The sequence below is a fragment of the Carcharodon carcharias genome, chromosome 27 (genome assembly GCF_017639515.1).
Source record: "Carcharodon carcharias isolate sCarCar2 chromosome 27, sCarCar2.pri, whole genome shotgun sequence".
Classification (NCBI taxonomy): domain Eukaryota; kingdom Metazoa; phylum Chordata; class Chondrichthyes; order Lamniformes; family Lamnidae; genus Carcharodon; species Carcharodon carcharias.
The window spans coordinates 10,881,214-10,907,386 of record NC_054493.1 but is presented as its reverse complement, the minus strand read 5'-3'; the positions used below and the strand labels follow the sequence as shown (position 1 = coordinate 10,907,386).

General features: G+C 44.7%; 2 protein-coding genes across 3 annotated transcripts in view; one reads left to right on the top strand and one right to left on the bottom strand.

Moving 5' to 3' along the window:
- LOC121270203 (zinc finger protein 271-like) overlaps nucleotides 1–10,540 on the top strand; it is a 51,148-nt gene extending 40,608 nt beyond the window's left edge. The window contains exon 3 of the mRNA XM_041175516.1: nucleotides 9,729–10,540. Within this exon, the coding sequence (XP_041031450.1) occupies nucleotides 9,729–10,410 (682 nt within the window). The 3' untranslated portion in view covers nucleotides 10,411–10,540. The remainder of the gene's footprint in view (nucleotides 1–9,728) is intronic.
- On the bottom strand, nucleotides 1,198–20,530 carry LOC121270200 (zinc finger protein 345-like). Of its 2 annotated transcripts, none has more exons than XM_041175511.1 (2): nucleotides 20,476–20,528; nucleotides 1,198–1,532 (listed from the first exon to the last, which is right to left on the bottom strand). In XM_041175511.1, the coding sequence occupies exons 1-2, from the start codon at nucleotides 20,513–20,515 to the stop codon at nucleotides 1,228–1,230; spliced, it is 345 nt and encodes a 114-aa protein (XP_041031445.1). In that variant the 5' UTR covers nucleotides 20,516–20,528; the 3' UTR covers nucleotides 1,198–1,227. The 2 variants fall into 2 exon arrangements, with proteins under 2 accessions (XP_041031445.1, XP_041031444.1); XM_041175510.1 differs by lacking the exon at nucleotides 1,198–1,532 and adding an exon at nucleotides 12,933–15,833 and having other exon boundaries at nucleotides 20,476–20,530.
- Between the last annotated feature and the right edge of the window lie 5,643 nt (nucleotides 20,531–26,173).

Genomic DNA, 26,173 nt, shown 5'->3' with positions numbered 1-26,173 from the left:
ACCGGGTCCCACTACTCAACAGACTCAGGACCAGTTTCTCCAGAACCTCCAATAAACCTCAGCATTCTCCCTGCTGCAGGCAGTGGAGATGGTGCTGCCCATCTCAACACCTCCAGGGAGAAACACCCCACCCGTTACATTAACTGTTCGATGGGAGATGAAGTCACGTTAAAAACATTGTTAAATGGGGGGGCTACTTGGGAAGGTCCATATTACGTTCTACATAAATTGGGAGAAACAAGTCTTAGACTGAGTATTCAGTAACGAGAGAAGGAAACACAATATCTGTGTTACCATGGAGATCAGTGTAAACAGTAAAAAATGGAAAGGTCAGATAACTAGACAGAGAATAAATGCTGTGTTTGATTTTATCCAACAGGAACAACATGTGGATGGTCATCATGCTCCTGGACTGTGTCCAGGTTGAAGTTCTGTTCCGGCCTTATGACCCTCCCCCAGATTGTCCTTTCTGTGCTCCAGCCAGGTGATGTTAAACACTCAGGTGGGAAAGACAAAAATCTACAACAATGAGTTTAACACAGCTGATTTATTTGATATAAAACCAGAATATTAAACTTCAGTGCAATTATTATCGGCAGAAAGGAACACCAACTCTCAGAAAGAACATGGTCCAGTCCTGGATGTGATTAACAGCTGCAATAACAGCAGAATCCAACCCCTGCAGTCACTTGTGTACTCGCTGGTGCCTCACCAGGTGGGATGACTGAGTGAATCCTTTCCCACACTCAGAGCAGGTAAACAACCTCTCCCCAGTGTGAACTCGCTGGTGTCTCAGCAGATGGGATGAATGGATGAATGCTTTCCCACAGTCGGAGCAGGAGAATGGTCTCTCCCCAGTGTGAACTCTGTGGTGGGCCAGCAGGTGGGCTGACTGACTGAATCCCATCCCACAGGCAGAGCAGGTGAACGGCCTCTCCCAGTGTGAACTCGCTGGTGTATCCGAAGGTCGGATGAATTAATGAATCCCTTCCCACACATGGAGCAGGTGAATGGCCTCTCCTCAGTGTAAGTGATTTGGTGCCTTAGAAGGTCGGATGACCGAGCGAATCCCTTTGGGCACATGGAACAGGGGAACGGTCTCCCTGCAGTGTGAGTGTGTCGATGAGTTTCCAGCCGGGATGAGTATTTGAATCCCTTCCCACAGTCCCCACATTTCCATGGTTTCCCCATGGTGCGGGCGTCCTTGTCTCTCTCCAGGTTAGGTGATCAATTAAAGCCTTGTCCACAAACAGTACACGTGTACAGTTTCTCCTCACTGTGAATGGTATGATGCTTTTTCAGGCTGTGTAACTGGTCAAAGCTCTTTCCACACTCAGTGCACTGGAACACTTTCACTCGAGTGTGTGGGTGTCTTTTCCAGTCACGCTGATGCTTGAAATTTTTTCCCCAGACAGAACAGACAAACATTTCTCCTTCTACATTCAAGGGCCGATGATATTCAGGTCCTGATGAATTGAGTGGCTCTGACAGATCTTGATAATTGGTTTTAGTTTCCCTTTGACACTCCAAGCCTGTAAAAAGAGTTTACATAGAATTACACAGAAAATATACAATAGAAAGAGGCCATTGGACCAACTAGTCTGTGCTGGTGTTTACACTCCACATGCTTCCCCTTCCATTCCATCTAACTCAGCTCAGTCTTTCAGTTCGTCTTTCTATTCCTTTTTCTCTCATGTACTCATCTAGTTTTCTTTTGAAATTATCTCAACTTTTTGCCATAATCACTTCCTGTGGTCGTGAGTTCCACTTTCTAACCACTCTGAGTAAACATATTTCTCCTTGTTTCCCTATTGGATTTATCAGTAACTATCTTGTATTCTGGCTCCTAGTTGTGGATTCTCCAACAAATGGAAACATTCTCTCCACATCTACGAGGTCCCAAATGGCAGACTGGGCAGAAAAATAAAAACTCATGGGACCCCAGAGAAAGTTACAAGTTGAATCCAAAATTGGCTCAACAGCAGGAAGTGATTATGATGGTCGATAGGTGGTATTTTGTGATTGGAAGGCTGTTTCCTGTGGGGTTTCACAGGGCTCAGTATTGGCTGCTTCATTCCTGGTTTGTATAATTGAGTCAGACCTAAATACAAACAAATTAGGAGCAGGAGTAGGCCGCTCAGCCCCTCAAGCCTGCTCTGCCATTCAATTAGATCATGGCTGATCTGATTGTAACCTCAACCCTATATTCCTGCCTACCCCCCATAACCTTTCACACCCTTGTTAATCAAGAATCTATCGAGCTCTGCCTTAAAAATTTCAAAGACTCTGCTTCCACTGCCTTTTGAGGAAGAGAACTCCAAAGACTCACAACCCTCTGAGAGAAAAAATTTCTCCTCATCTCTGTCTTAAATGAGTGACCCCTTATTTTTAAACGGTGACTAGATTCTCCCACAAGAGGAAACATCCTCTCCACATTCACCCTGTCAAGACCCCTCAGGATCATAAACGTTTCAATTAAGTCACCTCTTACTCTTCTATACAAGAGTGGATACAAGCCTAACCTGTCCAGCCTTTCTTCATAAGACATTCCTGGTATTAGTCTAATAAACCTTCGCTGAACTGCTTCCAATGCATTTACATCTTTCTTTAAGTAAGGAGATCAGTACTGTACACAATACTCCAGATGTGGTCTCACCAATGCCTTGTACAACTGAAGCATAACCTCCCTACTTTTGTAATCAATTCCCCTCACAATAAATTCTAACATTCTATTTGCTTTCCTAATTACATGTTGTACCTGCACACCAGCCTTTTCTGGTTCATGCACTTGGACATCCAGATCCCTCTGAATCTCAGAATTCTGCAATCTCTCACCATTTAGATAATCAGCTTCTTTTTTATTCTTCCTGCCAAAATGAACGATTTCACATTTGCCCACATTATACTCCATTTTCCAGATCTTTGCCCACTCACTTAACCTATCTATTTCACTTTGTAGCCTACTTACGTTCACTTCACAATTTACTTTCCTACCTATCTTTGTGTTATCAGCAAATTTAGAAACCATTGCTTTGGTTCCTTCATCCATGTCATTTATATAAATTGTAAATCGACGTGGCCCCAGTACTGATCCCTAAGCACACCACTCATTTCATTCTGCCAACCAGAAAAAGACCCATTTATGTCAACTCTCTGCTTCTTGTTAGCTAGCCAATCTTCTATCCATGCCAATATGTTACCCCCTACACAAGATCTTTTATTTTCTGTAATAACCTTTGATGTGGCACTTCACCAAATGCCGTCTGGAAATCTAAGTACAGTACATCCACTGCATCCCCTTTATCCGCAGCACATGTGAGTCCTTCAAAGGACTCCAATAAATTGGTTAAACATGATTTCCTTTGTACAAAACCATGTTGACTCTTCCTGATTGCCTTGAATTATTATAAGTGCCCTGCTATAACATCGTTAATAATAGCGTCTAACTGATCTATAGTCTCCTGCTTTCTGTCTCCCTCCCTTTTTGTATAAAAGAGTTATATTTGCTATTTTCCAATTTAATGGACATGAACAGGAAGTTTGCTGATGATACAAAAATGGTTGTGTGTTTGCTAATGAGGAAGAAAGCTGTAGGGAAAACAAGGCAAAGAATTACATGATGAATGGTAGGATACTGAGAATTGTAGAGGAACAGAGAGATCTTGGGAGTTCATGTCCACAGATCCCTGAAGTAGCAGGACAGGTAGATATAGTGATTAAAAAAGCCTACAGGATATTTACACCTATTAGCCAAGGCATAGAATATAAGAGCAGTAAGGTTCTGCTTGAACTGCATAAAACACTAGTTAGGCCAGAGCTAGAGTACTGTGTACAGTACAGGAAGGATGTGATCGCACCAGAGAGAGTACAGGGGGGATATAAGAATATGTGCCAGGAATGGAGAATTTTAGCTCTGAGGTAAGATTGGATAGGCTGGGGTTGTTTTCTTTGGAATAGAGGAGGTTGAGGGGAGACTTAAAGGAAATGTATAAAATTATGAGGGGTTTAGATAGATTGGATAGGAAGACACTATTCCCTTTGGTTGAGGGGAAAGAAGTAGGAGATATAGAGGGGATATGAGGGAATTCTTTTTCATCCAGAGGGTGGTGGGGAGCTGTAACCCACTGCCTGAAATGATGGTAGATGCAGAAACACTCATAACATTTAAAAAGTGTACATTAATGATCTAGACATGAATCTAGGAGCTATGATCAGTAAGTTCACAGATGAAATGAAAATCGGTGGTGTGGGCAACAGCGAGGAGGAAAGCTTTAGACTACAGGACAATATAGATGGGCTGACAGATGGGCAGAGCAGTGGCAAGTGGAATTTAATCCTGAAAATGTGAGGTGATTCATTTTGGGAGGACTAACAAGGCAAGGGAGTCCATGAAAATGATAGGACTTTAGGAAGTAGAAAGGATCAGAGGGACCTTTGTGTGCATGTCCATAGATCTTTGAAGGCAGCAGGACAGATGTATAATGTGGTTAAGAAGGCATATTGGATATTTGTCTTTATTAGTCAAGGCATTGCATACAAGAGCAGGGACATTAAGATGGAGCTGTATAAAGCATTAGTTGGGCCACATCTGCAGTAGTGCATGCAGTTCTGGTTGCCACACTGTAGGAAGGATATGATTGCACTGGAGAGTGTGCAGAGGAAATTCACCAGGATGTTGCCTCGGCTGGATGTTTCAGCTATGAAGAGAGACTGGATAGGCTGGGGTTATTTTTCTTAGAATAGAGAAGGCTGAGGAGAGACCTGATTGGGGTGTACAAAATTATGTGGGGCATAGATAGGGTAGATAGGAAGAAATTTTTCCCTTAGTGGAGGGTCAATAACCAGGAGGCATAGATTTAAGGTAAGGGGCAGGAGCTTTAGAGGGATTTGAGGAAAAATCTTTTCACCCAGAGGATGGGGGGTATATGGAGCTCATGCCTGAAAGGATGGGAACCCTCAAAACATGTAAAAAGTATTTAGATGAATATTTGAAACGTCATAGCATACAGGGCTACGGGTCAAGTGTTGGAAAATTAGATTAGAGCAGATAGGGGCTTGCTGACCGGGGCAGACATGATAGGCCAGAGGGCCTGTTTCTGTGCTGTATAGCTCTATGGCTCTAGGTATTTGGATGCATACTTGAAGTGATGTAACCTGCAAGGCTACGGACCAAGAACTGGAAATTGGGATCAGGTTGGATGACTACTAGTTGGTCATCACGGACACGGCGGACTGAATGAATTGCAACATGGCAAAAAACTTAATACAAAACTGGGACTGAAACTCTCACTAATAACACAGCTCAACGGTTTGCCCATTTTAGCTGCCAAGTATGTTTATTTAAGCACTCGAGGTAATTTGCCTCCATAGAACAGATTCTTCAACATTCCCAATGAGATCGATGTAATCATTAAAAGATGGAAAGATCATTAAAAGTTTCCCTGTCTCTCTAATTCTGAAATCTTTGCCCACAGACATTTCACCTTCCACATTTAGAGGGCGATGATATTCAGGTCCTGATGAATCGAGTAACTGTCAGATCATGACATGATATTTGGTTTGAGGTTCCCGCTTGGGAATCCTCCTGTTCTAACTCCTGTAAAAGGAGTTTCCAGGGAAGTTTCACTGTGAGTCCAGGAAAGAAATTCACGACATCTTTTCTTCCTGCATCCGGTCCTAGGATGGCCGCGCCTGCGCCCTGCCGCTTTAAATGTGGCGACTGCGCATGCGCCAGGCTGCACATTATCCCTATAAAGATGGCGGCTGCTAACCCGGAGCTGTCACTGGCAGAAACATCAACAGTGTCCGGCCTCTCGGTGTAAACAACGGATTGTATCAGAAGCACTGGAACAGACTTCTCACCCTCCGGTCGCTTTTTGAATGATGGCGGATAAGGAGACCCAGAATGCTCCGCGCGAGTGAATACGCCCTATCTCCATCAGAAGGGCCATAACGCGCAGGCGCAAGAAGGCTCCGCCCCCGGAAGCCGCCTGTCTGCGCGGAGCATGCTCCAGGCTGAGCGCAGACTCAGTGAGATCGAGCGCGGCTGAGAGTCTGAATAGGAGCTGCCGGGAACAAGGATTCTTGTAGGAGCTGTTAATCCATTTCTCACAGGCAGATACTTTTAATTTATGATGGGTATAGAAGTCAGTAGCAAGACCAGCTCATATTGCCAATCCCCAGTTACCTGTTCAGAAATTGATGGTGTTTTTTTTTCTTGAACCGCTGCAGCCCGTGTGGTGAAGGGGCTTCCACAAAACTGTTAGGTAAAGACTGAGGGGATCTTCATCCAGTGATAAAGCAACAGTGATGTGTGTCCAAATCTGTAACATTGACTTACATTTATAACGGTGACGTGTGTCCCAGTCTGTAACATTGACTTACATTTATAACGGTGATGTGTGTCCCAGTCTGTAACATTGACTTACATTTATAACGGTGATTAACACTGACTTACATTTATAAAGGTGATGTGTGTCCAAGTCTGTAACACTGACTTACATTTATAACGGTGATGTGTGTCCAAGTCTGTAACATTGACTTACATCTATAACAATGATATGTGTTCTAGTCTGTAACATTGACTTACATTTATAACAGTGATGTGTGTCCAAGTCTGTAACATTGACTTATATTTATAACGGTGATATGTGTCCTAGTCTGTAACACTGACTTACATTTATAATGGTGATGTGTGTCCAAGTCTGTAACACTGACTTACATTTATAACGGTGATGTGTGTCCCAGTCTGTAACACTGACTTACATTTATAACATTGATATGTGTTCCAGTCTGTAACATTGAATTACATTTATAACGGTGATGTGTGTCCAAGTCTGTAACACTGACTTACATTTATAACAGTGATGTGTGTCCTAGACTGTAACATGACTTACATATATAATGGCAAGTGTGTCCAAGTCTGTAACATTGACTTACATTTATAACGGTGATGTGTGTCCAAGTCTGTAACATTGACTTACATCTATAACGGTGATATGTGTGTCCAAGTCTGTAACACTGACTTACATTTATAAAGGTGATGTGTGTCCAAGTCTGTAACACTGACTTACATTTATAACGGTGATGTGTGTCCAAGTCTGTAACACTGACTTACATTTATAACGGTGATGTGTGTCCTAGACTGTAACATTGACTTACATATATAATGGTAAGTGTGTCCCAGTCTGTAACATTGACTTACATCTATAACAATGATATGTGTTCTAGTCTGTAACATTGACTTACATTTATAACGGTGATGTGTGTCCAAGTCTGTAACATTGACTTATATTTATAACGGTGATATGTGTCCTAGTCTGTAACACTGACTTACATTTATAACGGTGATGTGTGTCCAAGTCTGTAACACTGACTTACATTTATAACGGTGATGTGTGTCCCAGTCTGTAACACTGACTTACATTTATAACATTGATATGTGTTCCAGTCTGTAACATTGAATTACATTTATAACGGTGATGTGTGTCCAAGTCTGTAACACTGACTTACATTTATAACAGTGATGTGTGTCCTAGACTGTAACATTGACTTACATATATAACGGTAAGTGTGTCCAAGTCTGTAACATTGACTTACATTTATAACGGTGATGTGTCCAAGTCTAACATTGATTTACATTTATAACGGTGATGTGTGTCCAAGTCTGTAACACTGACTTACATTTATAACGGTGATGTGTGTCCAAGTCTGTAACATTGACTTACATTTATAACGGTGATATGTGTCCAAGTCTGTAACACTGACTTACATTTATAACGGTGATGTGTGTCCTAGACTGTAACATTGACTTACATATATAATGGTAAGTGTGTCCCAGTCTGTAACATTGACTTACATCTATAACAATGATATGTGTTCTAGTCTGTAACATTGACTTACATTTATAACGGTGATGTGTGTCCAAGTCTGTAACATTGACTTACATTTATAACGGTGACGTGTGTCCCAGTCTGTAACATTGACTTACATTTATAACGGTGATGTGTGTCCCAGTCTGTAACACTGACTTACATTTATAACGGTGATGTGTGTCCCAGTCTGTAACACTGACTTACATTTATAACGGTGATGTGTGTCCCAGTCTGTAACATTGACTTACATTTATAACGGTGATGTGTGTCCCAGTCTGTAACACTGACTTACATTTATAACGGTGATGTGTGTCCCAGTCTGTAACATTGACTTACATTTATAACGGTGATGTGTGTCCCAGTCTGTAACATTGACTTACATTTATAACGGTGATGTGTGTCCCAGTCTGTAACATTGACTTACATTTATAACGGTGATGTGTGTCCCAGTCTGTAACACTGACTTACATTTATAACGGTGATGTGTGTCCCAGTCAGTAACACTGACTTTCATTTATATAGTGCCTTTGATGTAATCAAACATTCCAGGGTGTTTTATGGGAGTTTTACAAAGCAACATCTGACACCGAGACACATGGAGATATCAGGGAAGAAAGTTAAAAGTTTGGTCAAAGAGATAGGTTTGAAGGAGTGTCTTAATGAGGAAAGTAAGTTACAGAGGTGGAGAGATTTCATGAGGGATATCGTGAGTGTTTTGCCTTTGGCCCAGCCACGAACACTGAAGGAACTTAAAATGGGGATGCTGAAGAGACCAGAATTAGTTGAGCAGAGATCTCAGAGGGCTGTGGGGCTGGAGGAGATGACAGAAATAGGGGTGGGCAAAGCTTTAGAGAGATTTGGAAACAGATGAAAGTTTTAAGATTTGAAACACTGCTCAACCTGAAGCCTAAGTAGCTCAGTGAGCAGAGTAGTGAAGGGTAGCAGAGTTTCGGATGATCTCAGCTTTACAGAGGTTGAATGTGGGATGAATTAGAATAGTCAAATTTAGGGAGTGGAATGGATGAGAGTTTCAGAAGCAGATTAGCTGACTCAGGGGCAAAGCAGGTGAGGTTACTGAGGTGGAAATAGGCGGTGTTCTGTGGTCAGGAGATCAGCTGGGGGGAAACATGACACTGAGATTGTGCCCAGTCTTGTCCAGCCTGGGACAGTTGCCAGGGAGAGGAATGAAGTCAGTGGCTATGGAATAGTTCTGAGCGGGGACTGAAGACAATGTCTTTGGTTTTCACGATATTTAACTGGAGGAAATTTCTGTTCATCCAGTACTAGGAGTCAGACAAGTCAGGACGGTTTCAACTTGGAGGGGAACTTGGAAGTGATGGTTTTCACATACACCTGCTTCTCTGGTCCTTCCAGATGGTGGAAGTTGAGGGTTTGGAAGTTTCTGTCAAAGTTTAGGTTGAGTTGTGGATATATAAAATCCCTCTCCTTTGCCCCCTAATGCTCCCACATCTCAATGTCTGCCTACTCTCCCTTAGAAGCCAGAGTCCAGATCCAGATGAGATGGTGGATCCCTTTCCCTGAAGGACATTAGTGAACCAGTTGGGTTTTTATGACAATCCAGCAGTTTTCCTGGTCACTTTTCCCTAGTGCTGGCCCCACAAATTACCAGATTCATTCAGCTCAATTTCACAATCTGCCTTTGTGTCTTTGTGGGTTCTCTCACTCACTCCCTTTTCTCTGTTTAATTCAATTTCACAGGGTTTTAGAGGGGAAGAACTTACAGTCAGGAAATTCAAACCCAACATCACATCAGGATCTAACAGAGTTGCACAATTTATCATAACCTGAATATTGTCGGATTTTGAACATGGAAGGAAAAAACACTGTTCACAGTTGGGAGAAACCATACACGTGCTGTGTGTGTGGACGAGGCTTCAACCGGTCATCTGACCTGTCGAGACACAAGCGCAGTCACACTGAGGAGAAACCGTGTAAATGTGGGGACTGTGGGAAAGGGTTCAATTTTCCAGTTCAGCTGGAATCACATCGGCGCAGTCACACCGGGGAGAAGCCGTTCACCTGCTCCGAGTGTGGGAAGGGATTCACTCTGTCATGTAACCTGTTGGCTCACCAGCGAGTTCACACTGATGAGAAACCTTTTAAATGCCCAGACTGTGGGAAGTGCTATAAAAGTTCTGGGGAACTGATGCGCCATCAACGTATTCACACTGATGAGAGGCCATTCAGGTGCTCTCAGTGCCATACTGGATTCAGGCAATTATCTGACCTCACTGTACACCAGCGAGTTCACACTGGAGAGAGGCCATTCACCTGTTCTGAGTGTGGGAAGGGATTCACTCAGTTAGCCAACCTGCTGACACACCAGCGCATTCATACTGGTGAGAGGCCGTTCACCTGCTCCTTGTGCGGAAAGGGATTCACTACATTATCCAACCAGCTGGAGCACCAACGAGTTCACACTGGGGAGAGGCCATTCACCTGCACCGTATGTCAGAAGGGGTTTGCTCACTCATCCACCCTGCTGAGACACCAGCAAGTTCACAAAGATGCATGAGAATGCCACCATCTTCAAGTTCCCCACCAAGCTACACACCATCCTGACTTGGAACTATATCGCCGTTCATTCACTGTCACTGGAAGAAAATCCTGGAACCCCTTTCCTAACAGCACAATGTGTACTTACCCCACATAGACTGCAGTGAGTCAAGAAGACGGCTCACCACCATCTTCTCAAGGGAAATTAGGGATGGGCAATAAATGCTGGCCAAGCCAGTAACACCAGGAACACCCACGTCCCATGAACGATTAAGTAAAAAAGAAAAATTATAGTGATTGAATTTTGCTGTTAATCACACTTAGAACTGATCTATGTTCCTAGTTTATTTCTGCTGATGTAAATGAACTCCAGCCCAGTTATAGGGATTAATATTCTGGATAAAAGTTAAATAAATCAGCTTTGTTTTAAATACACAATATGTTGAGTCATTTTAATATCTCTAACACGTTGGCTCCATTTGAAATGCTCTCCCTCTCCCCTGTCTCCTCCATCCTCACCTCCAACAGGTACTCATGGAGGAGCAGCTCATGGTCTTTGTCACTAAGAATGAGACAATTCACTCAGCTGCCTCTGTTGTTTTCCTCCCTTCTCCTAACCCACTGGGCCAAACCTCCTCTAAAGTTCCCCTTCTTCCAAGCCCTGAACTCATATCTTCCTCTAGCTTCTCTCCCACCTCCCCTCATGCCCTCTCAGAGCTCATCTTGTCCATGATACCCACCTTCTGTTCCATTGACACTATTCCCACTAAATTACTGACTGCACAACCTCTCCATGTTCACTGATATTGTTAATAGTTCCCTCTCTTCAAATCTGTTGCCATCATCCACTCCTCAATAAACCATCCCTTGACCACACATCCTTGTAAGCTACTGTCCCATCTCCCTTTCCTCTCCAAAGTCCTTGAACATTTTGTTGCCACTTAAATCTCTGCCCATCTTTCCCAGAACTCCATGTCTGAATTCCTCCAATCATATTTCAGCCCTGGCTATGGGCTAGAAACAACTATTAGCAAAGTCACAAATGACATCCTCTGTCACTGATCAGGGTAAACTTTCCCTCCTCGTCCTTTTCGCCCTGTCTGCAGCCTTTGACACAGTTGATCACACCATCCTCCTCCATCACCTCTCCACTGTTGTCCAGCTGGGTGAGATTATACTCACTGGGTTCCATTCTTATCTAATCGTAGCCAGAGAACCATTTGCAACTGCTTCTCTTCCCTTTCCCAGGCCATTACCTCTGGTGTCTCCTAAGATCTATCCTTGGCCCCACCTATTTCTCCTCCACACGCTGCCACCAGGTAACGTCATCTGAAAACACCACGTTAATTTCCACATCTACCTCACCGCCACCTCTATGGACTCCTCCCCTGTTGGTCATTCCTCAGACTGCTTATCTGACATTTGTACTGGATGAGAAGAAATTTCCTCCAATTAAATATTGGGAAGATAATACAGTGGATTTGGAGCTACCTTCTCCCCAGCTCTGATCTAAGAAGCTGCAGCCACACTGGAGATATTTATATTTAACATGTTCACCACATTTGTCATCTGGCCTTGCTCAAACCATAACCACAAGGATATCTGTGTATTGTTCTGACTGTGAGCACAAAGCTGTGTCACTATTACACACAGGTACCATTTCCTTGGTTCACATCTCTATACAAAGACCAGCTTTTTACACATCCCCTTCCACACTCAAATTAACATCACAAATACAGATTATCTGCACATTAACAGATTGCTTGTGAGATCTTGCTGTTTCCTCAAATCCCCTCTAAACCCCCTGCCCCTTACCTTCAATCTATGGCCCCTGGTTATTGACACCACCGCTAAGGGGAAATGTTTCTTCTTATCTACCCTATCCATGCCCCTCATAATTTTGCACACCTCTATCAGGTCCCCCCATCAGCCATCTCTGCTCTCAGGAAAACAACCCTAGCCTATCCAGCCTCTCTTCATAGCTGAAATGCTCCAGGCCAGGCAACATCCAGGTGAATCTCCTCTGCACCCTCTCCAGTGCAATCATATCCTTCCTATAGTTTGGTGATCAGAACTGCACACAATACTCCAGCTGTGGCCTAACTCACATTTTATACAGCTCCAACATAACCTCCCTGCACTTATATTCTATGCCTCGGTTAATAAAAGCAAGTGTCCCATAAGAGCTTGGGTGGGGTGGAGACAGTCGACATTATGGAGATTAAAATATCTGGTGTTAGTGATGGTGTGGATATGTGGTCACAAACTTATCTTGGGGTTAAATCTGACACCAAGATTGTGAACAGTGTGGTTGAGCCTCAGGCAGTTCCCAGGGAGAGGGATGGACACGGCAGTTATGGAACAGAATTTTCCAGGCTGATCAAATCCACAAGGGAAACTTGGCCACGCTATCACAATGATTTTGCTTTTTGCATTTATTACAAGAAGGCTTGTGCACTGAAGTCAGAAGTAATGAGTCCACGGCCACCTTCAGAGATTTTAAAGATTAATTTAAAGTATTTATTAACCAAAGAACAAAAAACTTAAACACACACACACACAAAATCACGGTTACACAGTTACTTAATCTTATAGCATTTCGCAAAATTCATACTTAACCAGACTATGAACTACACACTTCCTTTAAGGCAACAGCCCAAATAGATTCCCAAATTATAAAGACATTCAGCACTATTACCACAAACACCCACTTGACAGTGGAATTCCAAAGGCTTTTAACACAACCTTGGTTACTGGAACAGCAAACTACTGGAGGGTAGCTAGAGGCTTTCCCCCCCACCCCCTCCAAAGTCTGTTTCACATGTTGCACCTTTCAAGGTCTCACATGGCCATACCCCACACAACCTTCCATCCCTCTTTAAATATATTTTATACCTTTTGATTTGTAAATCCCATTGTTTCTCTTTCTCTTTCGAAGTTACTTTTCCCAGAATACAAAAATCTTTCATGTTGTTCTTATGGCCAGCACTTTTGGGAAAAACAAATGCAATCACTTTGCCTGACTTATCTTGTCAGTTGTAAACATTACACCATCCCTTTGAAAATCAAACAACTCCTTCTTTATCTAAACATGTAAATTACCTTCACACCTTATCCACTGAGACCTCATTCCAGCTCACTCATCCCCATTTCAAATGCTTCTTTTACAACTCACTCCTTTGATAATTTAAACCTTGCAGTCTAATTGTCTTTAGTTTAATTAAATTAGCCACACACACAGAACCAGAAGCTGGCTTTACAATATCCCACAATAATATCAGAAAAAAATCTGATAGTTCCTTGACAATTCAAAGTGGTGACTGAAGACAATAGCTTTGGTCTTCCCAAATTTTGACTGGAGAAAATTCCTGCTCATTCAGTACTTGGTGTCGGATAAGCAGTTTGATAATTTAGTAACAGTGGAGGAATGGTGGTGAGGTAGAGCTGGGCGTTGTCAGTGTACATGTGAAAACTAACATGGTGCTTTTGAGTGATGTTGCTGAGTGGCAGCATGTAGATGAGAAATAGGAGGGGCCAAGGATATATCCTTGGGGGACACCAAGTTCAAGGATTTTGTAGAGAAAAGGGAGTTTGGAGATGGGGTGGTAGTTTGTAAAGATGGTGGGATAAAGATTTGTTTCTTCTCAGGAGGGTGATGGTGGTGGATTTTAAGGCAAGAGGGACAGATAAGAGAAAAAACCATTAACAATATCAGCTAACATGGAGAAAATGGATGGTCAGCAGTTTCGTGAGAATAGGGTCAAGGCAGTGGAAGGCAGGTCTTATTGACAAGATGAGCTCTGAGAGAGCAAGGGGGGAGAGAGGGGCGAAACTGGAGAAAAACACAGGTTCAGGTTAAGGGGCAGGGGGTAGCTTTAGAAAGAGTTTGGCCCGGTGGGCCAGTGGAAGGAGGGAAGCAGCTGATCGGATTGTCTCAATCTTAGTGACAAAGAAGCTCCATGAGATCCTCACACTTGTTGTTGGAGGTGTGGATGAAGGAGACAGAGGAGAGGGAGAGCACTTCAAAAGCAACTAATTTGTGTTAGAGATATTAAAAAGACTCAACACGGTGCAAGTTTAACACAAAGCTGATTTATTTGACTTTATCCAGAATATTAAACTCCAGCCCAATTGTAGGGGTTATTAGCATCAGCAGAAACAGACCAAATGGACACAGTTCAGTCCTGGATGTGATTAACAGAAAAACCCAATCACTTGTGAACTTGCTGATGTTTCAGCAGTTTGGATGAGGTTATGAATCCCCTCCCACACTCGGGGCAGGTGAATGGCCTCTCCCCAGTGTGAACTCGCCAGTGTCTCAGCAGGGAGGATGTGGTTGTGAATCCCCTCCCACACTCGGGGCAGGTGAATGGCCTCTCCCCAGTGTGAACTCGCCGGTGTCTCAGCAGGGAGGATGTGGTTGTGAATCCCTTCCCACACTCAGAGCAGGTGAATGGCCTCTCCCCAGTGTGAGTGCGCTGGTGTGTCAACAGGATGGATAAGCGAGCGAATCCCATCCCACACTCTGAGCAGGTGAATGGTCTCTCCCCATTGTGAATTCGCTGGTGTACAATGAGTTGAGATGATTGTCTGAACCCAGTCCCGCAGTGAGAGCACCTGAACGGTCTCTCATCGGTGTGAACACGTTGATGAATCATCAGGTCCCCGGAGCTTTTAAAGCACTTCCCACAGTCTGGACATTTGAAAGGTCTCTTGTCAGTGTGAACACTCTGGTGATTCAGCAGGGTGGATGTGTTAGCAAATCCCTTCCCACACTTGGTGCAGCTGAATGGGCTCTCCCCAGTGTGAATTCGCTGGTGTACAGTGAGGTTAAATAATGTCTTGAAACCAGTCCCACAGTGCGAGCACCTGAATGGCCTCTCGTCAGTGTGAACACGTTGATGGGCAGTCAGTTCCCGGGGACTTTTAAAGCACTTGTTGCAGTCTGGACATTTGAAAGGTCTCTCGTCAGTGTGAACTCGCTGGTGTGTCAGCAGGGTGGATGAGCGAGCAAATCCCTTCCCACACTCGGAGCAGGTGAATGGCCTCTCCCCAGTGTGAACTCGCCGATGTTTCAGCAGGCTGGACGAACAAGTAAATCCCTTCCTACACTCAGGGCAGGTGAACGGCCTCTCCCCAGTGTGAATTCGTTGATGATTTTCCAGCTCTGATGGGTAATTAAATCCCTTCCCACAGCCCTCACATTTCCATGGTTTCTCCCCAGTGTGACTGCATTTATGTTTCAACAGATTAGATGGTCGGTTGAAGCCTCGTCCACACACAGAGCACGTGTACGGTTTCTCCCCGCTGTGAACGGTGCTTTTTCCTTCCATGTTCAACTTCCGATGATATTTGGGTGACGATAAGCTGGGCAACTCTGTCAGATCCTGATGTGATGTTTGGATTCAGTTTCCCAACTGCAAATCGTTCCCTTCTAATACCCTGTGAAATTGATTTAAAACAGAGAAAAGGGAGTGAGAGAGAATCCACAAAAACAGGCTGTGAAATTGAGCTGAATGAATCTGGTAATTTGTGAGGCCGACACCAGGAAAAAGTGACCATGAAAACTGCTGGATTGTCATAAAAACCCAACTGGTTCAATGATGTCCTTCAGGGAAGGGAATCTGCCACCCAGTCTGGGCCTGCACAAGGCACCGGCCTAGATGGGAGAAGACAGGAAGAGAGAGAAGGGTCGGGGTGGAAGAGGGAAGGGTTGAAAAAGAGGGATTACAACTCAACCAGAATTTTGAGAGAAGCTCAAAACCCTGAACCTCCACCACCTAGAAGGGCCAGACTGGGAGGTGTGTGTGAACACCATCACCTCCAAGTTCCCTTTCAACTCACACACCAACCTGACTTGTCTGGTTGACCAGTACTGGATGAACAGAAATTTCCTCCATTTAAGTATTGGGAAGACCAAAGCCATTGTCTTCAGTTCCCACGACAAACTCCACTTCCTGGCCACCGACTCCATCCCTCTCCCTAGTAACTGTCTGAGGCCAAACCAGTCTGTTCATAACCACTGGGTCATAGTTCACCCAAAAATTAGCTTCAAACCACATATATGCATCATCACCAAGGCTGCCCATTCCCACCTCAGTAACATCGCCCGACACTGCCTGACTCACTGCTCATCCTTTCCTGGACCTCTCATCCATTCTTTTGTCACCTCTAGACTTAACAATCCTGACCAGCCTCCTACATTCAATCTCCCTGTAATCTTGAGGTCACCCAAAACTCTGCTGTCCATGTGCTTACTCGCACCAAGTCTTGTTCACCCATCACCCCTGTGCTCACTGACCTACAAAGGCTCTGGGTTAAGAAGCACCTAAATTTTAAATTCCTTGTCCTTATTTTCAATTACCTCCATGGCCCCTCCCTATCTCTGTAATCTCCTCCAGCCTCACAACCCTCTGAGATATCTAAGCTCCACTAATTCTGACATCTTGAACATTCCCAATTTTAATTGCTCCACCTTTGGTGGTCGAGCTGTCAAAGCCAAAAGCTGTGGAATTTCCTCCCTAAACCTCTCTGTCTCTTTACCTCACTTTCCTCTTTTAAGATACTCCTTTAAAACTATCTGTTTGACCAAACTATTGGTCAAAGGCCCTAACATCTCCTTATGTGGGTTTTGTGTCAAATGTTGCTGTATAACATTCCTGTGAACACACATTGGAATGTTCTATTACATGAAAGGCACTATATAAATACACATTGTTGTTGTTGATTTCGGTATATATCACTGTTCCTTCATCATCACTGGGTGAATCGCCTGTAACATTCTGGGAGCATCTTCACCACACAGGCTGCAGTGGTTCAAGAAGGTCAAACATCATCTTCTCCACAGGTAAGTGGGGATGGGTAATATCTGCTGCTGGTCTTGTTAGTGAAAGGTCAAAGAGTTGGAGTAACTCTTGCTCTTGCAGAGAGCCAGCATGGGCACAATAGGCTAAATGGCCTCTGGCTGTATTGTAACCATTCAATGATTCTATGACTCAATGAAAAAGGACCAACACTGGAGGCCAGGGACCAACTTCAGCCATCAATGTCTACCCTGCAACAAACCGGCTCTTAAGTGGTCCGTCTGTGTTTCCAGATTCAGTTCTGTGAACAATGCCTGCAGTAAAATAATAGCAAAATTCTGCAGCTACTGGAAATCTGAAACAAAAAGAGAAAATGATGGAAATTCTCAGCAGGTCAAGCAGTAGCTGTGGAGAGAGAAAAAGAGTTAGTGTTTCAGGGTGTGCAGAATGAACAATAGGAAGTAAAAATGCTGCAGAATTTGATGGTCAATATAAACTCAGAAACAGAAGAGAAATGGACGACAGCGCAGGAAAAACAATTCCTGACCATGAAAGATACTATGGGAAGATAAAGCTGGAAAGCCAGCAGCACATGGTTGGGCGATGGGCAGTGGTGGAAACCTCATTTAGACGTGGTTGGTAGAAGTAACAGTAAAATACTGAACATAACTAAAACACACCCATTATTAGAGACAGAGGAAGTTAGACAATGGCAGAGAGGTGATCAGGGAGATTAGGCAGAGGTGAAACAGAGCAATGGGTGGACATGGATTCAGATCCACAGTAAAGGAGCCACACCAGCCTCAGAGACATGGAACGTCTCACAGATAACAGGGAATAGCACTGAAAGCTCTCAATTGTAGAGGAATGGTCAAAAGTACTCACCTCTGAACCAATTTCAGTTGTCAATATTAAAATCTCCCACTGGAGCCTGCAGCTGGAACTATATCAGAAACACTGGAGTCAGAGAAAAATCTCCCAGTTGATGAAATACCCGGAGAGGGCGGGGTGATGTCACCGTGCAATTGTTGGTGTGTGATGACATCACAGACACCAACACAGAACATTTGGGTCAGTGCAAACCACTGATCACCACACATTATGAAGGATGTGAGGGTCCTTGAGAGGGTGCAGAGATTTACCAGAATGGTTCCAGGGATGAGGGATTTTAGTAAGAATGTTAGGTTGGAGAAACTGGGGTTGTTCTCCTTGGAGCAAAGGAGGTTGAGGGGAAATCTGATAGAGGTGCAAAAGTTTATAAAAGGTTATAAAAGATAAGGTTGAAGCATGTGCCACAATCTTCAGCCAGAAGTGCTGAATGCGTGATCCATCTCCAGCAACTGTACTGAAGATAATGGGCTCCAGGACTTGCCTCGCCCTTAGCCAGGTTGTTTCAGTACAGCTACAACCCTGGCATCGACCCGGCAATGTGAAAAATTGTCCAGGTATGTCCTGTACACAAAAAGCAGGACAAATCCAACCTGGCCAATTACCACCCCATCAGTCTATTCTCGATCATCAATAAAGTGATGGAAGGGGTCATCAACAGTGTTATCAAGCAGCACTTGCTTAACAATAACCTGCTCGCTGACGCCAAGTTTGGGTTCCACCAGGGCCACTGGCTCCTGACCCCATTACAGCCTTGGTGCAAACATGGACAAAGGAGCTGAACTCTGGAGGTGAGGTGAAAGTGACTGCCCTTGACATCATGGCAGCATTTGACCAAAGGTGACATCAAGGAACCCGAGCAAAACGGGAGGCAATGGGAATTGGGGAAAACTCTCCACTGGTAGGAGTCATACCTAGCACAAAGGAATGTGGTTGTGGTTGTTGGAGATCAATCATCTCAGCTCCAGGACATCATTGCAGGAATTCCTCAGGGTAATGTCCTAGGCTTCAACTGCATCATCAATGACCTTCCTTCCATCATGAGGTCAGAGGTGGGGATGCTCGCTGATGATTGCACAATGTTCAGCACCATTTGTGACTCCTGAGACTGAAGCAGTCCATGTCCAAATGCAGCAAGACCTGGACAATATCCAGGCTTGGGCTGAAAAGTGGCAAGTAACATTCGAGCCACACAAGTATCAGGCAATGACCACCTCCAACAAGAGAGAATCTAATCATCGCCCCCTGACATTCAATGGCATTACCATCACTGAATTCACCGCTATCAACATCCTGGGGATTGCTCTTGACCAGAAACTGAACTGGACTAGCCATATAAATACAGGGCTACAACAGCAGATCAGAGGCTAGAAATCCTGTAGTAAGTCACCTCCTGACTCCCCATAGTCTGTCCACCATCTACAAGGCACAAGTCAGGAGTGTGATGGAATGTTCCCCACTTGCCTGGATGAGTGCAGCTGCTACAACACTCAAGAAGCCTGACACGGTTCAGGACAAAGTAGTCCACCTGACTGGCACCACATTCATAAACATTCACTCACTTCACCACCAATGCACAGTTTGTACCCCATCTACAAGATGCACTGCAGGAATTCACCAGGGTTCCTTATACAGCACCTTCCAACATGGCCGGTACCATCCAGAAGGACAAGGGCAGCAGGTAGATGGGAACACCACCACCTGGAATTTCTTTTCCAAGTCACTCACCATCCTGACTTGGAAAAATATCGCTGTTCCTTCACAGCCACTGGGTCAAAATCCTGGAACTCCCTTCCTAACAGCACTGTGGGTGTACCGACAGCACATGGACTGCAGTGGTTCAAGAAGGCAGCTCACCACCACCTTCTCAAAGGCAACTAGGCATGGGCAATAAATGTTGGCCCATTCAGCAAAGCCCACATCCTGTGATTGAATTTAAAAACATAACGTATTAGCTAATCATAAAAGTATCACAGAGACAGATTTAAGATTTAGGATAAGATCTACAGGGAGAATGTGATGGAGAAATTTCACACATTGAGTGTTAATGACCTGGAACGCAATGCTTAAACTCAAAGACCGACAACATTCAGGTCTTGAGGAATCGAGTAACTCGAGTCAGGTCTGAATGTGATCGTTGCTGAGTTTGCTGTGGAAATTCACAACAGACTCTCCTCCTGCTGACAGGGATGACCGCGCATGCGCCCCGATGCACATTAACACCGCTCAAGATGGCGGCCGTTAACCCGGGCCTTTTGCTGGAGACGCGATCCCGCAGCCTCCGCCCCACAAATAGTTTCTTATTTTGGGTTCAGAGCCGCATCGAGTACTTACGAACCCTCCCCGTCCACCCACTGACTCTATTTCACCCTCCACTCCGTCCGTTATCTTACCTCCTGTGGATACGACAAACAAGCCTCTTTCCACCGCCATTACCCACACTGCGCATGCTCCAGGTCACCGTGCCCGGTGGATTGACGGAAACTCCGGACCAATAGGAAGAGGGGGCGGAGCTGGAGGTCCGAGCCTGAGCGTGTGATCCTTCAACCAATCGGAGTAAATGAGGGGCGGGGGCTCAACCCGGATATACCTCATTGGCTGAAACTCTGCATCATTTTGAGAGCTGATTTGTCTCAAACTCCAGGAGAAAACTGGACCTTTCTGTTTGTGGCTTTAAACAGATGAAACCCTGTGGGTGTGGAACAAACATTTCAACATTTGTTAATGAAATGTGGGAACATGGTGAAACAATGCTCAAACAATTCATGGGCTGACTTAAATGAATAACTGGGGAGACAGGGAGTGTTAACATTAAAACAAGGAGAGTCCCTGTTTCCAATAAATGAACCGGCAGAAGGGTTGGAAAAGGTTCAGGAGAAGGTAAATAATGTCATAATTCAGAACAACACAGACTCTGAAAAAGAGTCACACGGATTCGAAACATTAACTCTGTCTTTCTTTCCACAGATGCTGTCAGACCTGCTGAATTTTTCCAGCATTTTTTGTTTTTCTTACAGACTATAAAGGAACAGGAATATCAAAGATATTCTTTTGTAGTATGTGTGGAGGGGATCAGCTGAATCAGGTTTAAAGGGGTGAAATTATTTTTTTTCTAGATTGGACAATCACATTAAAATCTGCGACTCAGATGGAACCATTGATTATTGCAGATTTCCATCAGTGCATTATTCCAGGAAGCCTTAAAATCATACGGACAGTATTTCAGAACCAGGGTTCCAACTACACAGGGGCAATGGGCAATTTCACCCCCGGAAAGCCCGCAAAAAATCAATCACAGGGACAGCCACTATAAGAACAACCTTTGTCAGAGGCAGAATCTATGACCAGGAGCTTCTCCAGTCATAATGCAGAATCCCAGCTGCTAGGATGCTGGGTAGTTGTAAGTGGAAAATATATATTTTTTTGTGATTACTTTGTGGTTATGAGATTGAGACTTTGACAATAGAGCCAATCAATAAAGATCAGAACCAACTGATAAAGAAACACCAATGCACGGACCTTCCATTATACAGCAGAAGGAAGGGGAATGGGCATTTGTGAAGAATTTACAGCAAGTTAGTTGAACATGACTTGCCCTTAACACATTTGAGCTGGCTTGAGATATGTTTAAATCACTTCGAGAAATGGAACATGGCAAAGCACCAATTTACTAGGATTTACGTGTGATTTTTCTTTTTATTAGTTCACAATTGGGTAGCAGAAAATTGTTTTCATTCTCTATTTTGTGTTTCAATGGCACCGCCGATACCCACAATTTCCTGTGTGTGTGAAAGTGCCCTATTCACTGTAGAGGAGCCCAGTGCGCAGGCGCACTGCTGACGGTGGCTGGAGCATGCGCAGTGTCAGTTTGCTCAGAGCTCTGGCGACAAGATTTCCGTATCTCTCTTTTGCCTTGTTCACCTTCATTGCTTTCCATTTCTCTCCTGGTGTTTGACAAGGTGCTTACTAAAACCCGCTTTCACAGCCATATCTCCTTTCTCTTACCCCACGTGGATTTCAACTGAAATTCCACCCCTCATGTTTCGAACCCACCCAGGATTACAGGTACCTCTGGGACATAAAACGTTTCTCGGACTGCTGTTCCCGTCACATTCTGAGATCCACACTCAGTGCCATGCGCTGCCATATGAACACACTCGACCTCTCCCTCCAGCAGCACCACCGTACCCTTTTTCAAAGCTGCGCATGCCCTCAGTTTCATTTTATTCTTCGTCTCATCTGACGCCTCAACAAGAAACTTTTTCTCTTTCTCTCAAGTGCTAAGGAACACAAGCCCCAACAACTTGACACCAACACCCATCTAGGACCCTCCACCCCTGCCTGTCCCTCCGCCCCCACCCCATCTTCCAATCCCAGCCCCAGCCGTGTATTCACTGTACCCCCTGACCTTCCCCTCGCCGACGCTGAATGTTCAATGCTTAGCAAAGGACTTAGTCTCATACCCTTACACCCTCACCGCAATGAATTTTGGGCTCGGTAAGATGCTGAACTCTTCTTCCGCCATCTTTGTCTCTTGGCTCCCTTCTTAGGGCAGGAGTCCTCTCCCCGTTCAACGGATCCTTTTACCCACCTCCAATATTCTCCCTCCACCTGGACCCCTCCCTCTGGATTCTTACCTTCTCTTGATCTTTTCATTGAGAACTGTCGGTGCGACATTAGTCGTCTCACCCATTCTAGTCTCTCTCTCTCTGAACTTACTGCACTCCGTTCTCTCAGGTCCAACCCTGACATTGTCATCAAACCCGCTGACAAGGGTGGTGCTGTTGTCTGGCGCACTGACCTCTACCTCGCGGAGGCTGAGCGTCAACTCGCAGACACTTCCTCCTACCTCTCCCTGGACCATGCCCCCACCACTGAACATCAAGCCATTGTTTCCAGGATTGTCACTGACCTCATCTCCTCTGGGGATCTTCCTCCCACACAACTTCCTGATAGTCGCCCAACCTCGGACGGCCCGCTTCTACCTCCTACCCCAAATCCATAAACAGAACTGTCCAGGCAGACCGATCGTGTCAGCTTGCTCCTGCCCCACGGAACTCATTTCCCATTATCTTGACTCTCTTCTCTCTCCCCTTGTCCAGTCCCTTCCCACCTACATCCGTGATTCCTCTGACACCTTACGTCACATCAACAATTTCCAGTTCCCTGGTCCCAACCGCTTCATCTTCACCATGGACGTCCAATCTCTCTACACCTCCATCCCCCACCAGGATGGTCTGAGGGCCCTTAGCTTCTTCCTTGAACAGAAGCCCGAACAATCCCCAACCACCACTACTCTCCTCCATCTGGCTGAACTTGTTCTCACACTGAACAATTTCTCCTTTAACTGCTCTCACTTCCTCCAAATAAAAGGTGTGGCTATGGGTACCCACATAGGCTCCAGCTATGTCTGTCTCTTTATGGGGTATGTGGAACATTCCTTGTTCCAGTCCTACTCCAGCCCCCTCCCACAACTCTTTCTCTGGTACATCGATGATTACTTCGGTGCTGCTTCATGCTCTCGTCGGGACTTGGAAAAACTTATTAATTTTGCTTCCAATCTCCACCCCTCCATCATTTTCACATGGTCCATCTCTGACACTTCCTTTCGCTTCCTTGACCTCTCTGTCTCAATTTCTGGCTATAGACTGTCCACGAATATCCATTACAAGCCTACCGACTCCCACAGCTACCTGGACTACGGCTCCTCACACCCTGGTTCCTGTAAGGACTCCATCTCATTCTCTCAGTTCCTTCGCCTCCGTTGCATCTGTTCTGATGACACTACCTTCAAAAACAGTTCCTCGGACATGTCCTCCTTCTTCCTCAACCGAGGTTTTCCACCCATGGTTGTTGACAGGGCCCTCAACCGTGTCCGGCCCATCTCCCGCGCATCCACTCTCACGCCTTCTCCTCCCTCCCAGAAACATGATAGGGTCCCCTTTGTCCTCACTTATCACATCACCAGCATTCGCATTCGAAGGATCATCCTCCGCCATTTCCGCCAACTCCAGCATGATGCCACCACCAAACACATCTTCCCTTCACCCCCCCCGGTGGCATTCCGTAGGGATTGTTTCCTCCGGGACACCCTGGTCCATTCCTCCATCACCCCCTACTCCTCAACCCCTACCTATGGCACCTCCCCATGCCCACACAAAAGATGCAACACCTGCCCCTTCACTTCCTCTCTCCTCATCGTCCAAGGGCCCAAACACTCCTTTTAAGTGAAGCAGCATTTCACTTGCATTTCCCCCAACTGAGTCTATGCATTCGTTGCTCCCAATGCGGTCTCCTCTACATTGGAGAGACAAAATGTAAACTGGGCAACCGCTTTGCAGAACACCTTCGGTCTGTCCACAAGAAAGACCCAAACCTCCCTGTCGCTTGCCATTTTAACACTCCACCCTGCTCTCTTGCCCACACGTCTGTCCTTGGCTTGCTGCATTGTTCCAGTGAAGCCCAACACAAACTGGAGGAACAGCACCTTATCTTCCGACTAGGCACTTTACAGCCTTCTGGACTGAATAATGAATTCAACAACTTTAAATCTTGAACTCCCTCCTCCATCCCCACACCCTTTCCGTTTCTTCCCCCTTCCTTTTGTTTTTTCCAATAGGTTATATAGATTTTTCTTTTCCCACCTATTTCCATTATTTTTGAATATTTTAAAATCTTTAATGCTCCCCCCACCCCCACTAGAGCTATACCTTGAGTGCCCTACCATCCATTCTTAATTAGCACATTCGTTTAGATAATATCACCGATTTCAACACCTCTGTGTTCTTTTGTCTGTGACATCTTTTGATGATCTGCTCCTATCACTGCTTGTTTGTCCCTACCACCACACCACCCCCCTCCACTTCTCTCCCACAACCCAAACCGCACCCCCCCCCGCACCTTAAACCAGCTTATATTTCACCCCTCTCCTTGGATTCACCTAGTTCTGTTGAAGGGTTATGAGGACTCGAAACATCAACTCTTTTCTTCTCCGCCGATGCTGCCAGACCTGCTGAGTTTTTCCAGGTAATTATCTTTTTGTCTTAGATTTCCAGCATCCGCAGTTTTTTGTTTTGTTTGTGGCTTTAAACAGATGAAACCCTGTGGGTGTGGAGCAAACGTTTCAACATTTGTTAATGAATTGTGGGAATATGGTGAAACAATGCTCAAACAATTCATGGGCTGACTTAAATGAATAACTGGGGAGACAGGGAGTGTTAACATTAAAACAAGGGGAGTCCCTGTTTCCAATAAATGAACCGACAGAAGGGTTAGGATAGGTTCAGGAGAAGGTAAATAATGTCATAATTCAGAATAACACAGACTCTGAAAAAGAGTCACATGGACTCGAAACATTAACTCTGTCTTACTTTCCACAGATGCTGTCAGACCTGCTGAATTTTTCCAGCATTTTTTGTTTCTCTTACAGATTATAAAGGAACAGCTGATCTCAAAGCTAATCTTTAGTAGTATGTGTGGAGGGGACCAACTGAACCAGGTTTAAAGGGGTGAAATGATTTTTTTTTCTAGATTGGACAATCACGTTAAAATCTGCAACTCAGATGGGACCATTGATTATTGCAGATTTCCATCAGTGCATTATTCCAGGAAGCCTTAAAATCATACGCACGGTATTTCAGAACCAGGGTTCCAACTACACCGGGGCAATGGGCAAGTTCACCCCAGGAAAGCCCGCAAAAATTCAATCACAGGGACAGCCACTATAAGAACAAACTTTGTCGGAGGCAGAATCTGTGAGCAGGAGCTCCTCTAGTCGCAATGCAGAATCCCAACTACTAGGATGCTGGGTAATTGTGAGTGGAAAATATTTTTTTTGTGATTACTTTGTGATTATGAGATTGAGACTTTGACCATCGAGCCAATCAATAAATATCAGAACCAAATGGTAAAGAAACACCAATGCACGGACCTTCCATTATACAGCAGAAGGAAGGGAATGGGCATTTGTGAAGAATTTACAGCAAGTTAGTTGAACATGACTTGCCCTTAACACGTTTGAGCTGGCTTGAGATATGTTTAAATCACTTTGAGAAATGGAACATGGCAGAGCACCAATTTACTAAGATTTAC

What these genes read in the sequence shown, in the direction of transcription:
- LOC121270200 (XM_041175510.1), bottom strand. Translation starts at nt 15,724, where the DNA reads ATGGAAGGAAAAAGCACCGTTCACAGCGGGGAGAAACCGTACACGTGC.